Source organism: Sesamum indicum, linkage group LG14 (genome assembly GCF_000512975.1).
Source record: "Sesamum indicum cultivar Zhongzhi No. 13 linkage group LG14, S_indicum_v1.0, whole genome shotgun sequence".
In the NCBI taxonomy this organism is placed as follows: domain Eukaryota; kingdom Viridiplantae; phylum Streptophyta; class Magnoliopsida; order Lamiales; family Pedaliaceae; genus Sesamum; species Sesamum indicum.
Genome location: NC_026158.1, coordinates 3,164,700 through 3,182,587, shown reverse-complemented (window position 1 = coordinate 3,182,587; position 17,888 = coordinate 3,164,700). Strand labels below are relative to the sequence as shown.

The following is a 17,888-nucleotide window of genomic DNA, read 5'->3' as shown; positions in this document are numbered from 1 at the left end:
GAAAATTGGTTAATATCAACGAAAAAAAATTAACATCAAGCTTAACAAGTAAAAAATTCTCATTGCTAATCTAAACTATTTAATTCAAGAAATTTATTAACTAATGAATTTAGCAACAAAAGTTTATTTGCTAATAAATTTAGCAATGGATTGTTTAAAATATATATTAAATAATTTAGATCAACAACAAAATTCTTATTTGCTAATTAGCTCAACGCTGATTTTAGCATTAAATTTTTTCCATGGCTAATAAGTCATTTATCCTGTAGTGTATCGGAAAGATTTAGATGATAGAGTTACTGTCTTTTTCTTTCTACTTCAAAGCTTATCACTTGGAAAGTTCGGCTTAAATACATTTTTTGTACTGTAATTTTAGTATTTTAATATTTTTATCCTTTATCTTTTTAGAATTATAAAAGAATCCTGTAATTTTTTTATATTTCTTAATTTTGGTCCTTTCGATGCCAAATTTTATAAAAATAGTTAGAATAAATCATGTGCGTCTCACATGTTCATTTTAGTTGGGGCTTTTGTTTTGATTCCTTCACTTCTGCCAAAATGGATGAATTTTTTTTAGAAAAAAATGACTGGTACATGATTTATTACACAATAGTTTTATTATATATAAATAGGCTAGAAGGAGACTTGGCGCCATTTTTTTCCTCCAAGAAGCTGCATTTTTTTCCGCACCCTGAGCTTTGACTAACGGCACGTGTCTAAGTACGTGCCTTTTTCGTCAAAAATTAACGGAACAAGACCAGAACTCTTAAAAAATTTAGGATTTTGAAACCAAAAGCGTAAAATTTGGGACGAAAAATAATAATAGTCCTATTTAATTGGACCAAAACTAGATTTATGGTCTTCTAAAGTTTGACCAGTTGCTACCCAATCAAGATCTCCATTGATTTCCAGTCCCAATTTTTTTTTTATAGTACTGTTTGTTGCATCCCTGAGATTCCATTCCTTCCTTCCCCACCACTAGGCTGCTTTGTCGTTACTAACCTTGACGTTACTCTCGTTGATTGAGTTGTTTAGTACTTGTATTCTGAATAATTACATTATGACTCTCTATTTTATAACATATCAAAAACAGATACCATTTTCAACATTTTTCGATTTGAAAAATGCTAATCATGTAATCATAAGAATATTATGCAAATTCAATTTTATCTGGGACAATAATTTTGCAATTCTTTTGGCACAATATATGCTCTTCTATATGTTAGAGTATATATATTTGATACTATTAATTATATAACCTAAGGTGTGTAAATGTAATACTTTCATAATTAAATGTATTTATTGCGAAAGTATGCAAATATCAATGTCGAAATTTCAAGCCATCATATTTACAATTTTGTACAATTTTAGTACATTTTCATGAACTTATCCCCCAATAAAATCATAGTATCAAAATTATAGTTTCGCCTAAATTGTTACTTAGCTTCTATAGAGTTGCAGTTCAACCGACCAACATCACATATTTCAACATTCATGCTCCACAAACTTGAGAAAGCATCTACGGATTTTACAACTTCATTAAGAAAACATAAACAAACAAAATGACAAAGACATGCATAAGTAGTGTCTGGGCTTACAGTGGGGAAACAAGCAATCAACAAAGTAATAATTATGCATTAATACCCGCAGTTAGGGCGCATAATGTGCTATAATTATTTGATTACCAATGGAGACATTAATGATAGCTGAGTTAATTAAGTGGATTATTCATGAATGCTACTCATTACATAGTGACTAAATCTGACCACCTAAAATGCCTGCATGTCTCCATGTGCATGCATGCTTGCCTCGACATCCTCAAACTCAATCCCACTACCCTCCTTTCTAAGCAATATGCCATTTACTTTACTCACTTAATTATATATTATTAATATCATCATATATACAAAATGTACTAATTGTTAAAGGGATGTTAAAAGGGAAAATTATTTGTTTAGTTTTTTAAATTTGTTTGTTGTTAATTTTAGTCTTTCGACCCAATTTTGGATAATTTTAACCCTACATAATTTTTCAAGAGCAATTTTAGTTCATGTATCCATTCATTTTGCATCTCGTAGCTAATGCTCGTCTAGAATGATATAAGAGTTTAGGTTTACTGAAAAAATATTTGTTTATATTATATTTAGAGTATTAGGATGGACTATTAGTCTTTATCATCAAAAGGACAAAAAAGTCATAAATTAGGCAAAAGGATCAAATCTACGTAAAATTGATAGATAAAGGAGTAAATCTAATATTATCAAAGATAAAAGACCAAAATGAGTTCAAACCAAAGTTATAGGACGAAAACTTTTTGTTTCCCGGTGTTAAAATTAAGAAGTATTGATAGTTTTTCAAACAACGAGTGGTATTTGAAATTATGTCAAATTTTATGGAAGCTTATTATAATTTATCCTAAAATTTAATAAATTCATTAATAATTTTTTAAAAATAAGAAAGATTCTTGCACGTGTGCGCCACATCCATGTGACCATTTTTCAGTAAAAAATTTAACAGAAAAACAGCCGTCATTAATACTTTCACTGAGACGGGCAATTTTCAACTTCTTTCAAAGACCGTCACACATTCACCTAACCCTTGGAAAGATATGGTTATTTCCAAATGACTACTTGCCTATCGCAAATTGTGTTGCACAGGCCTTCGGAATTTGGATAACAAGTATTTTTTAATGGCTAGTATTTTCTGTCGCAAAACCTATTACATATTTATATATATATATATATATACACATATATATATATATAGCTTTCATCTCATTTATATTCATTGTGTTGAATTACTACATCACTCACTCTCTCTTTCTCTCTCATTTTTTAGTATATTATAAATATTACCATCATCACGTTCCATTGATCTCTAAAATTAGTTTGGAAGAGATGATTGTGATTAATCAAGTAACAAGTATGAAACTTTTTTTTTTTTTTATTGTAGTTTAAGGGTAAAGTACGCTTTTGATCCCTAAACATTTTGAGACACGATTTTTTATCCCCAATTGTTTTAATATATTATAATTAGTCCAACCATTAAATTTGAATTAAAGTTAATGGAGCTGGGAACACGAACATATTGGATACACAGGGTAACACATCCATGTTGCGAAGCACGGCCTGGTCGTGTAGCACAACAAGAAAATAGAAATATATAGAAAAAGTAAAAAAAAAAAAAAGAAAGGAATAAAAGGTTAGAGAAAGTAATATAAATAAAAGATTATAAAGTAAAGTAATAAAAATAAAAATAAAAATTTTCTACTCTTTTATTTTCATTTTTATTACTTTCTCTAATCTTTTATCTATATTTTTATTAGCTTTTCTGATCTTTTATTTCCTTTTTTTATTTTTTTCTAGTCTTTCATTTTTACTTTTATTACTTTGTCTTATGTTCTATATTTATTTTATTACTTTCTCTAATTCATTTTTCCTTGTTGCGCAACATGGTCGTGTTACGGAGAACAAGACCTGGCCGCGTTATGGAGAACATGGCCTACTCGTGTGCTCCAACATTGTGTTTTCAACTCCATTAACTTTAACTTCAATTTTAATAGTTGGACCGAAATCGTAATATTTAGAAAGATTAGTGACCCAAATTGTTTAGAGACCAAAATCGAGTTGGCTCTAAGTATAGGAACAAAAAATGTAATTTATTATCAATTTAACTATTATTTTCAATTTATACATTTAAATATTACTATTATTAGTGATAATTAATTCACTATAGTTCAAAATATATATATAGGTACATGACGTGCAAGTAATAAAGGTGGATGTATAAGAAGACTCTATCAAGAAATGTAGGGATTAGGCAGGAGTTTGACGATGGTATTCATGCTTTCAAAGAATAGGCCAAGTGTCAGCGTGTATATATGAACGACGAGAAAATCAAGTGCATGTGCTGAAAGTACAAGAATGAAAAGTTTAAAACAACAAATAAGGCACAACTTATGTATGAAAGTGTTTATGGCGGAATATTATCATTGAATTTCACATGACGAGGCAAGGGTATCGGAGTACTGTGAGACATATTTGACCACCTCGATTCATGAGGAAACCTCAGCTGCACACGAGACAACTACACACTCCGGATGATTTATCAACAAATAAATTGGGATCATAGGATGATTTTTTTATGTAGCTGGTCCAGAATATATTTTGTCGTACTTTGGGAGTGCGCCTGGCAGTGGTCCGAGCTCATATCCTATTAATGCTTGTGCGGCCAGTCCTAGTTTGTGCTACTGCAGGGGAGCATAAAGCTATAATGTATCTAAACTATCAGATTGCATAAAGCAATAATGTATCTAAACTATCAGATTGATTTCTTGTTGTAGTGCATGCTGTCAAACAGTCGTTATATAGTTGCTTTAACGAATGCCAATTGTCGACGGTTGCTAAGATGGTGAACATCAAGATCGACCACAACATGTCTGAGAAATACTATAATCAAGTATTCTAATATACTAGTTACCTATTACCCAACCCCCCTCCCACTTCTGATCACACATTTCTCTCTTATTACTAGAGCATGAAGAAGATGATAAAGGAACAGGGTTTACCAGTAGAAAAGTTTGATGTGTTGAAAAATAGTTACATGCTATACTGAAAGGACGACAATTAGCTAGAGTATTGTAAGTTTTGCGGTGACTTGAGGTACAAATTGACCAAGACCCGACACCCCCGGTGCAAGGAGTCTCATATGTCATTTTTAGGTACTTGCTGTTGACTCCTGATGCTTAGGGACGTGGATGCGGTCATGAATAGGTTGTTCCACCACCTGCAGCTGATGCTTATGATGCTGCAGAAACATCAGCATGGCCCTTCCTATCACCTGAGCCTGCTCCAGGTAGTGCTTTTACGTGTCAAAGTCCATCAATTAACCTGAGAAGATTGTCCCCATCGGGCACGACGCCCAACACATCTTAGGCTGGGCCATCATTCGCCCTATCCCTCAGCCCATCTTCAGTTGCACCACCGCCACCAACAGTTGCGTATGGATACATCAACTTCTTAGACGCCCTGTAAGTAAATCACTTGAAACTTTTTCGTTCTAGTTGTTTATTCTTTTCTTGTATATTAATTTATACCGTGAATTATTTCTGCATGTTGGAATGAGACTTCCACAGTGCAATCTTGAACATGCTCCAAGGCCACTTTCCCCAATCGTGGGCCAAATACAAGCAAGTCCCACAAGATCAACAAGATTTTTGGTCTGAGCAGATACAGATAATTTCCTATTTTTTTTCTTAACTAACCATTGTGGCATGCCATTTCTGCATGTATATAATCAATAATATTTCATGTTTTAAAATATATTATAAATATAAATAAAATATAAAAACCAATAAATCACATTTCAAAAAAAAAAAAAAAAAAGAAAGAAAGAAAGAAAGAAAGAACGAAACAAAAGAAAACCAACTTAATTAAGGTATTATCATGACAATAAAAGAAGTGGTGTTCAAATGATATAGGGTCACTTTTGTAAAAAAAATATTAACTATAATTAATTTTTAGAATTATCTAATAAGGAGTATAAATGTTATATTTAAAAATTGATATTGCGGTGTCATTAATTAAAATTTATGAGTGTTAAGGGCCTTTTTCTTTTATATTAGTATAGATAAATATTATAAAATAGCAAAATTGCAAAATTAGTCCTGTATCTATAGGGGTGGCAAAATTAGTCCCATAAGTATTGGACTGACAATTTTAGTCCTGTAAATTTCAATTTAGTAGCAAGTTTAGTCTTCCCAACCAGAAATTACCAAATTTTAGCCGAACAAATTGGGGCATAGGGTTCTGACTTCCAATTAGGCTCAAGTTAGATACGTGGCATCCACATAAAATGCTGACATAAAAGGAATATGTCTAATTTGGGAGGATTTTCCTGAATTTTCATCGTAAATACTCGTCACATTTACATTATTATTTTGTAATGTTGTATATAATATTTATATATTTGGTGAATAGCAATTTACCCTCCTGTAATATTGAAAATGAATAAATTACCCGCCTATGAAAAATAAATAGCAATTTAGGTACATTTCTTCATGTTTTAAAACATAGAGGGATAAATTGCTACATTTTGAAAAGTAGAGGAAGATAAATTATTATTTTATTTTTTTATAAAAAACTTATTTGTCTGTTTTCCATAACATAGATAGACAGATTGCAATTTACCCTTTATATATTAGACGTGTCATGAAATCCTAAAATTTCTATAAATTATATGTTATTTAATTTGTTGGTATCGTATTATATTCTTATCCAAACATCATAGTTCAGAGTTGACTATGCCTCCACTTCGTCTTTAACAATAAGGAATATAATTATCTCCCAAATTAAATGAGCAAAACACTCGATATGTGAGACAGGAGACGAGGAGTAACATGTAAGAAACTTTTTACTTGTCTACGTATCTTTCAGCTTTAAAGAAATTCCTCAAAAGCACTTGCACTTATTCGAGCATCAGGAGTGTTGGAGTTTGATCGGTTATCAGCTTGTTCATGAATTTTGCAGGGTCAGGCTTTTGAGGATTGCATTTACCTGTACCTATCATAACTTAATAAGTTCATTTTTCAACTTAATGATTCTGGGTTTAATTTAAAAGCTGTCAAACTGAAGCAGAGAAGATTTAGAGTTACACTTTGGATCTAGCCATATTCATATGTACATATGATTTTTTTCGTTTAGTCACACTTAAACTCTTGTGAAATCCGAAATTATACTTTTTTCAAAAACGTTTTAAAAGTACAAAGAAATATACATGAGAATGTTAAGCGGGAGTCAAAATTAAAAATTTGTATAATTGTTTTTTTGCCGACGTCTGTATTTTCGGTCCAAAACCTAATGGACGGGAGTCGGTTGTAAATAGAGAATTTTCAAATGATTTAAGTATAATTCTAATTTTTTTTTTTTGTGAAAAGTTTAGTTTCATATTTTAAAGGGATAGAAATATAATTGATCCTAATTTTTTTTAATTAAAAAAATAATCGTTGGAACATGTCGTAATTAACCATGCATAATACCAACCTACCCAGTGGCAATTAATAGAAAAATGGACTCCTTAATCACGAGGATAACAAGCATTCAAACATCAAAACTGCACAGCCATACATTAATGTAGGAATACATCTTACATCAATTGTAAATAAAGAGCTTGAACGGCTTATAAGTTCAAGACTCCATCTCTATAATGAAGTACCTTCTAAAATAAAATATAAAATTTATATCAAGTTAAAGCAGATAAATACTATAAAATGAGACAATAATTAAATAGCACGTCACATACAATAAACACTAATTATTCAAATTAATTAGTCTAGTTTTGATCATCCTATATCCTTCATTTTAATCCGCTATGGATCATGCGCACTTGAGAAGAAAATTCGATTACTCTAAGTATTGTAGAGTAAGTAACATGTAATGATAAAATAAGTGAATCAACATATAAACTATCCATTAATTAATCTGAATTAACTCGGAATAAGTTCGACACATTTGAAACAAAATACTAAGTACTTTCATTACCTTATAATGAACTTTATCGTACGTATGGTAAGAAATCAATTATTATCATCTGTCTATGCTTCTTGTGTTCATTTTTATCAAAATCAGAAACTAGTAAATAATATAAAGTATAGCACCCGTTCATTTATCATAGTATTAATTAAATCTCACTCTTCAAGACAAAATCATCTCACCGCAGAAGTCATCAAAGGCAAAAAGATGTTCAACAAACAACCCTCTCTCTCTCTCTCTCTCTCTCACACACACACACACTATATACATATATATATATATATATTCAACAATTGCAGCCAGAACTTTATTGCATCACTTATCGCAGACTAAATTAGTACCACTAAACCACAACATATACTAATACAAAAAGCTATTCACCAAACAGAAAAAAGAAAAAAAGAAATATTAAAAGGAAATAATTTAAATTGCTATAATCATAACAAAACTGAACAACTTTTTTATAAACAATTCCATATTTCACAAGTACTCAACCTCTGACCGAAAGCCCTTAAAAAACCCGAATTCATGTGATTAATATCTAGTACTGCCTGTGTTGTCCTAAACCCCATTAATTAATTCAAGTCAATATTAATTAAAAAAAAGAAAAAGAATAAAGACTTCTTTTAACTCCCCTGCTGCCCTATCAACTGTAGATACTGTCGAGATCCTAGACTAGGTTGATTTCATTTCCCATGTCACTGATAAGGCTAATTTCACCGACTGTAATAGCCTGTAAAAAACCCTGTTTTTTCTCTCTTGCATATGCCCTCTCCCGGCCTCCTACCTTCTATATATAGGCATTCAAGGCTAGCCAAAATTTCTTGCCACCCTCAAAAAGCTGCTCTAATAGCAATATTTGCAGGTAATTTTCCTTTCAAAATATGCTGCTGGTGATGGGTATAACTGGAGGGCTTTGGACTGCTGCCCTTGTAGTTGGGTTTGTGGGGTTTTTGATTTTGTACCATTTCTTGCCTTTGTTGTTGCTGAGGAATGGTGCTGTCCCCAAAGGGTCTTTCGGGTGGCCTCTTCTTGGAGAAACCCTTTCTTTTCTAAAGCCTCATACTTCAACCTCAACTGGGGTTTTCTTGCAACAACATTGTTCTAGGTGAGCGTATGTTGATGTTGATGCCTTTTATATGTATGAGTTTTTACATAAAGCTGCCATCCCTTGCTTTTTTTGAGGAGTTCTTCAGTCACAAAGTTGAATTGTTATATCAGTCATGTTTTCTGGTCAAGATTCCTTTATGTTATAATGCATACATTCATGTACTCTCCTTCTGTCACACACACACACACACACTACTGTGTGTGTCACGTGTGCGAAATCATGAGTCGGGTTATTCATGCAATCACGCACCTAGTTTGTGTGTGTGTCTGTGTGTGATGTGTGTGGAAGTAAAGGATTATAAAGAGTTTGATCTTTTTGGGACATGTTATAGGTATGGGAAAGTGTTCAAATCCCATTTGTTCTTCTCTCCAACTGTGGTTTCATGCGACCAAGAGCTCAACTACTACATACTACAGAACGAAGAGAGACTGTTCCGGTGCAGCTACCCGAAGCCCATCCATGGAGTTCTTGGCAAGAATTCTATGCTGGTGGCCGTCGGTGAAGCCCACAAGAGGCTGAGGAATGTCGCCCTCTCACTCGTCGCCACCATGAAATCCAAACCAGACCTGTTGATCGACATTGAGAGAACTGTAACCCGTATTCTTGATTCCTGGAAAGACAAAAACCAGGTCATATTCTGTGAGGAAGCTCGGAAGGTACTTAGTACTTTTCTTGAATTCTTGGTTAATTGCAATTTACCCCATTTGTAGGCCCGAAATCTTTCTGAACAAAAGGAAATCAATCGGCCCCAACTTCTAGAAAAGAAGCTTACTGTCTTTTTTTTTTTTTCTTTTTTTCTTTTTTGTATTTATTGAAGTAGTTGTGTGTAGTAGCAAGTGCAGAAATCTGATGGATTTGTTTAAATTTGGTGTTTGTTTACAGTACACATTCAATGTAATAGTGAAGCAGGTGCTTGGATTAACACCAGAAGAGCCAAGAACAGAAGAAATTCTTCAAGATTTTCTCACTTTCATGAGAGGGTTGATTTCTCTACCCATCTACATTCCAGGCACTCCATATGCAAGAGCTGTTCAGGTTCTCCACATCCTGTCCCAAGTTTCTTTTTTCAGAAAAAAAGAAAAAGGCAAAGTTAAGATGCAATTTATGACTAGACTTGGACCTTGTTCAATATTAAATTAGGGTAAATTACGACGAGCTTCTTTTATATTTAATATAATAATAAATACTTCTGTTGTTTAATATTATAATTAAAGGTAAATTATGACTAATTCTCTTTATATTTGATATAGAGAAATTACTAATGTTTGTCGACTTTAATGGCCATCCAACAACTGTCCCAAAGCCCAACTTTTACAGCAAAATGACGCTTTTCGTCTTATAGGGTAGGTAGTCTCATAGGACAGCGTTCGACACATTTAGTTTTCTATTTTGCAGGGTTTTTAAAATGGTCCTTAGTTGAGAATGCATTTAGTCCTCTGCATTACAGGATTTATGAGACTAAAAGGGCCGACCTTTTTAATTCTGGGACTATTTTGAAAATTTCGTAAAGTTCATGATTAAATGTGTCCGAGTTTTTTTTCAATTTTGAACTCTTATTATGTGGAATTAAAAGTATAATATCACCCAATTTGATGAACAGACCAAAATACATTTATTGGATTATAAATCATAATATTATGTATTTTTAAAAACTTTTGATAAAATAAGCGAACAATTTTGTTTTTTATAATTTTTCAAAATTTTGAGTCCCTGGATGGAATATATTTTTGCTTTTGTAAAAACACACAAAAAAGGAGGCATGTGATGAGCTTTTGTCCCATGATATCTTTACAGGCTAGGAGTAGAATATCTTCAACTGTCAAATCAATCATAGAGGAAAGAAGAGGAAATTCTTGCAAGAAAAGTAGTGATTTCCTTGAGATCCTGCTGTGTGTTGATACCTTATCCGAAGATGAAAAAGTTAGCTTCGTGTTGGATTCTCTACTTGGTGGCTATGAGACCACTTCCCTTCTTATGTCCATGCTGGTATTTTTCCTTGATCAGTCCCCCAGTGCTGCTCAACAACTACAGGTGACACACACTCTTTGATTGATCATGCTTGTTCATTCTAAGTAGACTGTCTTTAAGATGACTATGAAATCGTGATCTCGACGCAAAACTCAATTAATGTGTTTAAATTGGAAGATTCGTATCCAAATTAGGTTAGGTTGAACCAAAATATTAAAAAAAAAGTGCAATACGTTTGCCATGTGATTGATTATTTGAACCGTTTATATGGTGCAAAGGTATTGCACACGTCAAACTCGATCAAAAATTCAATCTGAATTAAAATTTGCCCGCAACGAAAATCTTTTACTGCAGACCAATGTCACCGTAATTTCCGAAAAGGAGCTTGTAGCTTTAGCATTGGGGTCGGATGAGGAGTCAACCCTTGTTTAGTATGCCAATTGTTTTTGGTAAAACTGAGATGAGTGACAGTAGCTTTACTTTATAGAAAAGGAAATTTGTAATATTCCATTCTAATTACTACTTTTAATCAGTAAATCGAGCGTTTGTGTTTTACAGTTTCTGCCTTTGAAACACTTAAATTGAGTCAAAAAGTCGTAAGGCTCTTCCCAGCCACTTTTGCATTTAATTCCACTTTTTATTTACAGTCCGAAATCAAATTCGGAAATTTGGTCCTACAATTAAAAACAATGGAATTTGATGTGATGCTACCAAGAAATTCATAAATTTGTCGGAAAAATGCATGTGTTGTGAAGGTGACACTATAATTTGGGGATTTTCGACTAATTTATGAATTTCTAGCTAGAATGGTCGTCAATTGCCAACCTTTTTTCTATTTGCATGACGAAATAGCCGAAATTGATTTCAATAGGACCAAAATTGTTACAACCTATAATTACATGATTAAAATTGTAATTTTCGATAGGCTATAACTCTATATATCCTTGATGAAAGATGTAATTTTATTTCTGATGTAGCTTGAGCATCGGAGAATACGAAGCACGAAGAAAAATGATGAATTTCTGAACTGGGAAGATTACAAACTTATGGAATTCACACACAGTGTAAGATGTGTTATTAGTTTATTCTGTTCCTTTTATTTTCCATTTGATTAAATACGAAAAACTGGCATAAATTTCAAGTCATTTTTTTAATATGTACGTACTTCATCATTTCATTTCATACTAGAATGTTCCCTTCTTGACTGTGGAACTGCAATAATTATGGTCATTAGTACTAACACAGTGTGGACCTTTCTAACACAGGTCATAAATGAAGCTCTGAGATATGGCAACGTTGTTAAATTTGTCCACCGAAAGGCAATCAAAGATGTCAAATTTAGAGGTATATATATATATATATGTGTGTGTGTGTGTGTGTGTGTGTGTAATGTAATGGCCCATAACATGTGTATACTATATAGTATTTGACAACAGGAAAAGGTTTTTTTTTTCTGCAATTATACATGCATGATCTGTTCATGTAGTAGTCACACTTTTCTTATCTGGATTGCTGAGTACATCATATGTATATTACTTTTTTGGCCTGTAGATTATATAATTCCATCAGGTTGGAAGGTCCTACCTGTTTTCTCCGCCGTTCATCTGGACCCTTCTCTCCACGCGAATGCCCTCCAGTTCAATCCTTGGAGATGGCAGGTAACTACTTCCCGTCAATATTTGAACCATATTGTAATAAAATTATTGGTAGGTCAATCTTGCGTGGGCTTAGGTCTACATAATCGTAAGCTGAAGCCGTTGCTAGTGTGTGTGTGTATATATATTATTTATAAATGAAAACGGGTATTTTGGTGTTTGCATAACTAAGTTTTGGTAGGGCTTTTTTTCGTCATGCATTTTCTAATCTCTCCAGCTTTATATTGTTATTCTTTTATCAACAATTTTTAATAAATTAAATCTCTCCAGCTTTATATTGTTATTCTTTTATCAACAATTTTTAATAAATTAAATACTGATATAAACTTAGTACTTTATATATCTACTCAAGTTATTTTATTTAATAAAAATGAATAATACTACTCATGTAAATATTTTCTTTTGAAATAATTTTAAAATTTATAGACATAGATAGGATGTGCCACAATTTATTAGTTATTAGAATTCGAAGATTTCCTTTTTTTTTTTTTGGATAAAAGAATTCAGGCACTAATCAAGAGTATAAACATAGAAAGAGAGACAAGATGATTTACATTGTTCACAAAAGTTCTAAACAATGAATAAAACAGCTCCAAGATTAACTACTGTAATAACCTTGGTTCCCATAAATAGTCTATAAACATCTGCTTTAGGAAAGTAACCTCTTGATTCTGCGCATAAAATTTTTAAGACATACCTTAAAGTTAGTAAATATATGGCCAACAAGTTTAAGTTAAAGGTACGCGCAGCGGACAGAGGTTAGAAGTATAGATGAACCGCAGGCGCATGTTATCATTCAAAACACTTGCATGCGGAAGTTATACAATGGCATTTATCACATTTTAGCATAGTTCCGAGGTTTACAAGTTCTTGAATACATGAAAAACATACAGTCGGGAGATCAAACGTGCAAGAAGTTCACTCCGTTTGGTGGAGGGTCGAGGTGCTGCCCAGGTTTCGAACTGGCAAAGGTTGAGGTTGCTTTTTTTCTTCACTACCTCGTACAAAATTATAGGTATTGCGCTTTTTCCCTCTTGGACAGCTCTAAATTTTAGTTATATGCATGTTTGAACCATATTGAGCTATCATTATGAACACTAAGATATATGGTGTTGAGACAAAAACCTTTAATATTTGAATCGAATTGAAGAAGTAGAGTAATATCAGCTGTGTGGATTTGATTGTGCATCATAGTTTTGGTAAATTCGGTTATTATAGAATATGTTTTTATGTACTAACAATTATAATTGCTAATAACCTCAAACAACTCCCGTGTTCTAAAAAATTACAAATTGTTAAAAATTCTAATTCAGATTAGGTTGGGTGAAACCTGAATTAATTAAATCGCAAATATAATACATTTGCAGAGCGATTGGTTAGAAAGTGATCAATCACATGACACATTTATGATATTTGTGCGATTAGTTTGGTTTAACTGGACTTGATTTGGGTGGTAATTTTCCATTAATTGTTGTATCAGAGTGCTGGTGCATTCATGCAACCGTGATCCGATGAATGAAAACGATGGCTTCTAAGATCCTAAAGTATACTTGTTGTAGTAATTAATAATGCTATAAAACTATATATGCATACATGAACCTGAGGGAGAATTGCATGTTTCATCTTACAACTTAGGTTTTGCACACTTTGAATCTCATTGCTTACGAGATTTTGAAAAGTAGTCTCATAACTTTTTAAAAAAAACAACCGACTTTCAGATTCTTACCAACTTCCTAGGATATTGAGAGAAAAATCAAGTGTAAGTTACGGTATTATTTTCCTCCATCTTGAAAAGATAATGTGTGCGTAACTATCACCTGGTCTCAATTTCCTAATGAAAGTTTGTAGAAGAATTGAAAACGGAATTTTTCCAAATAATGAAATGTGAGAAATAAGACTGAAAACGTACCGTCTTTAAATTACGCAATCAATCTAGCATGTGGTGCAATTTTTTCTCATTTCCGTCCTGTAACTATATTCATTTCTTTTGCAGGTGGAAAGTCGAAGATAGCGAACAGCCCATCGCTTATCCATTTGTAGAGTTTCAAAAAGGATTGAAGTTAAGTGTGGAACGTTTGAGCAGCTGAGGATCAAAGTTAAATATTTTAGGCGTTGTATTGTCGCCCATAATTTTTTTGGATAGGAAGTGATCCGATGAAATGAGTTTAAAGGAGTCGAGTTGTGATCCGGTTTTCCTATAGTACGTACATAGAAAACAAGCAAAGATTGATTGAGGTTGTCTTATATATATATATGTATGTATGTATAAATAATTTCACGAAGAGGAGGGATCTTACGTTTTCATTTGTGTCTGATTAGGACCGGAGGCTTTGCATGATAACGTTGTTGTAACATACATTTTTCCCAGTGGAGAATATATCAAGATTGCTTAAAAGTAAGACAAATTATATCGGCAACATCTGAGATCAGGTTTAAAATACGATTTTTATTTTTATTTTTTGAAAGATTATAGGTTCACTCCTTGAGGTTATGGTTGTAATTATAATTATACGAATGCAGCATTTACACAAGTATTTTTTAAAAAAATATTATACTAAAATCTTTCAGAGGGTGTAACTGTAATTTAATAAAATATCAAGAGTGTTTGTGTAATTGGTTCTGGCATCATATGATGTCAATGTATATATATTACACTTAAAGTTATGTTACATTGATATGATAAAGAGATCAAAAGAGTGATGTGGAAATGATGAAATTGGATGTCTCTACATATTGACTAGCAATATTGGTTAAAAAAAAATCTGTATGTAAAAATTTAAATTTAATTACTTACAGTTAATTAATATTTACTATGCTCTTAGTAATTACTAAAGTATCTGGGAAAATTGCAATTGTGATCCTGGAATTTAATTTTGCAATTAAGCTCCCGCAATTTAAATAATAACATATTAAAGACAAAAATTATCAAAAATTGCAAATTTAGCTGGAATTTGGCAAATGCTGCTCTGGCTAATTATCATTAATTAGCGAATTAATTATGTAAGAGAAATAAAATTGCCACCCCTATAGTTAAAAGGTCAAAGTAACAATTTTTGGCAAATCAAGAAAATTATGAGGGCGATTGCAGGGACATCAACTTTAGTCCATTAAAAATTTATTTGGCAATTAAGCCTTACAATTTAAAAAAAAAATAAATTAAAATGTTAAGGATAAAATTCAAGAAAAATTAGAATTAATTTCATTTTTGGTACTTTAATTAAACTACTAATTTAATTTGGTACCCTATATTCCCAACTCACCAGTTTTAGTGTCTAACATTTCGAATTTTCATCAGTGTTGCTATTTGCCGTTAGTTTGACTGTAAAAACTAACAATTAGCCTCAATTTGGAGGGAAAAAAAAGAGGAAGTGGGATTTTATCAATAAAAGGGCATGACCGGAAGCTTTAGCATTCACTACACGAGAGAGTTGAGAGAATGATGGGGAACCAATTTCCATTTTTCTCAAATTTGAGTATGGGTTCGTCTAGTGAGAATGTTTTATGTGAAAAAAATAAAAATAAAGTGTGGAATCGAGCTTCCATTAAAGAGTTCTTAGACCAAAATAAATAAATAAAAAAAAAAAGTTCTAGGCATAAACTAATTACGAGATAAATTTGAAATTTGTTGGTGTTATTATACACTAGTTATTTTAATTTTTGCTTTTCATTTTTTGTTTACAGGAAAGGGAATATTGTGGAGTGTGTAAATGGTTTGATCTGAAAATGGGCCAACGATTGAAGTAAATTATTCGTGATTTGTTGAGAAAAGTGAACCATCTTAAAGATGAAATAACTGAGCTCAAAGTCAATGATGAAAGCTTCAAAATTGAACTGAAAAAGTGAAAAAGCAGAGAAAACTTTCTCTTCGTTCCTCTCGTTTTTTGCAAATTTTTCCTCAATTTCACTCTCTCAACTCTTTCTTGTGTAGTGACCACTAAAACTGCTAAATATGCACTTTAATTGATGGAAAACCGCCTCCTTTTCCCTTCAAATTGGATTGACCATTAGTTTTTCACGATCAAACTAACAACAGGCAGCAAAATTAATGAAACTTGAAGATATTAGGTATAGAGACTTATGAGTCAAGAATACAGGGTACCAAAACTAAATAAGTAGTATGGCTAGGGTAACCTAGCGTGAAATTATCATTACTAATCTGACTGGTTTGGCATGCGCCTCTCACGTGAACCCCAAATTCTTGCCAGCTTGCAATTTTTAGTTGATTTTATTCTTTGTGTGCTTATTTTCTTTAAAAAAAAAAAGTTGCAAGACTTAATTGGCAAATTGAATTCCAAAATGAACGAAAATTGTCATTTCATACCAAAATTTTATTTTTTCACTAAGTATTTAGTACAATTCTTAGCTATAGTTAGGGTATGTTCGTTAATCTTTACTTATAACTAATGCTTTGATCTCGCCAACTGAAAAACAACCATAAAAAATAAAAGGCATCTATATATCTAATTTATTTAATCATAAAATGTAGCTAAGGTATGTTCCAAGGTTTTGTAAATACTGAATGCTTATAGCTCACTCTTTACTTATTTATTACTAATGCTATTAAAGACATAATTAATTTAACCATATAGTTTGTCAAAACTCAATATTATTATTTATATTATATGAGAACTTCAATTTAATAAATTTATCAGTCATCATACACCTGTATTATTACATGTCAATTTGACTATTTTTAAAAATGTAACAAGAAACATCATAATCAATTTTTTTAGTGTAATTAATTGATTAGTATTGGTTAAACAATAATAGCAAGAAATATGACATTTAACCATAATTAATTGTTCATTATTGATTATAAATAGTCGTAGCAAATAGTTATAAACCACAACGATACGCAAATGTAATTGGTCGTAGTTTTTGCGAGGAGTGGCTAAAACATTTGTCACTTCTACAAGCCATAGAAAATATTTTATCTTAGCTCTTAGTTATGATGAATAATTTTTTAGCCATTTCTCGTGAATAAAACGAAGATGAATATTTAAAATTTATGAAAATAAAAGTACAGTAAATTGAACACAAACACATCGTAACGTACGTTGTCTGGTGGAGAGACAGAAGGATCATATTGGGTTAAGAACTTAAGATCGGACCTATTGACAACTAAACCAGAGTCTTTCAAAAAGTATATGGGCCTCCATTTTTTAAATGAAAAGGAGCAGATGTCAATTATACCAAATTTATTGGGTCAGTTTGCTAATTTTAAAAACTTGAGGAACGTTAATATTTTTGTTAGGAGTTAGGTCCAACAATTTTGGCCCAACATAAACAGTTCTATAAACTACCCATTAGGTTACAGAATATTATCTTGTCTCGAAAAATGCAAAAATATGAATTCAAACATTGCAAGAGATCATAGAACACATTTTTGGAAAAAATTGACTCTGCAATAAAGGTGGGGGTTCTTTTACCAATGTTGTCTTAACCTAATAGTTTAGAATGATGTCTCATAAATATGTTCGAAATCAGAAATTTGAGTCTCTACCTAATAATTTAAATTGAGGTCCCATAAATATGTTCGAGATCATGAGTTTGAGTTCAACCAATATGTACGGTATTTGTCCCACTTAATATAAGTTTATTGTAATGAGTTTTTATTCCATTTAT

The 17,888-nt window shown here is 31.9% G+C and overlaps 1 protein-coding gene across 1 annotated transcript; it reads left to right on the top strand.

The window, feature by feature from the left end:
• Window positions 8,176-14,567, top strand: LOC105176862 (cytochrome P450 724B1). The gene is made up of 9 exons (XM_011099796.2): window positions 8,176-8,637; window positions 8,972-9,296; window positions 9,523-9,675; window positions 10,435-10,671; window positions 11,586-11,672; window positions 11,874-11,952; window positions 12,160-12,266; window positions 13,157-13,278; window positions 14,257-14,567. Exons 1-9 carry the CDS (start codon window positions 8,414-8,416, stop codon window positions 14,348-14,350), a joined length of 1,428 nt encoding a protein of 475 aa, XP_011098098.1. The 5' UTR covers window positions 8,176-8,413; the 3' UTR covers window positions 14,351-14,567.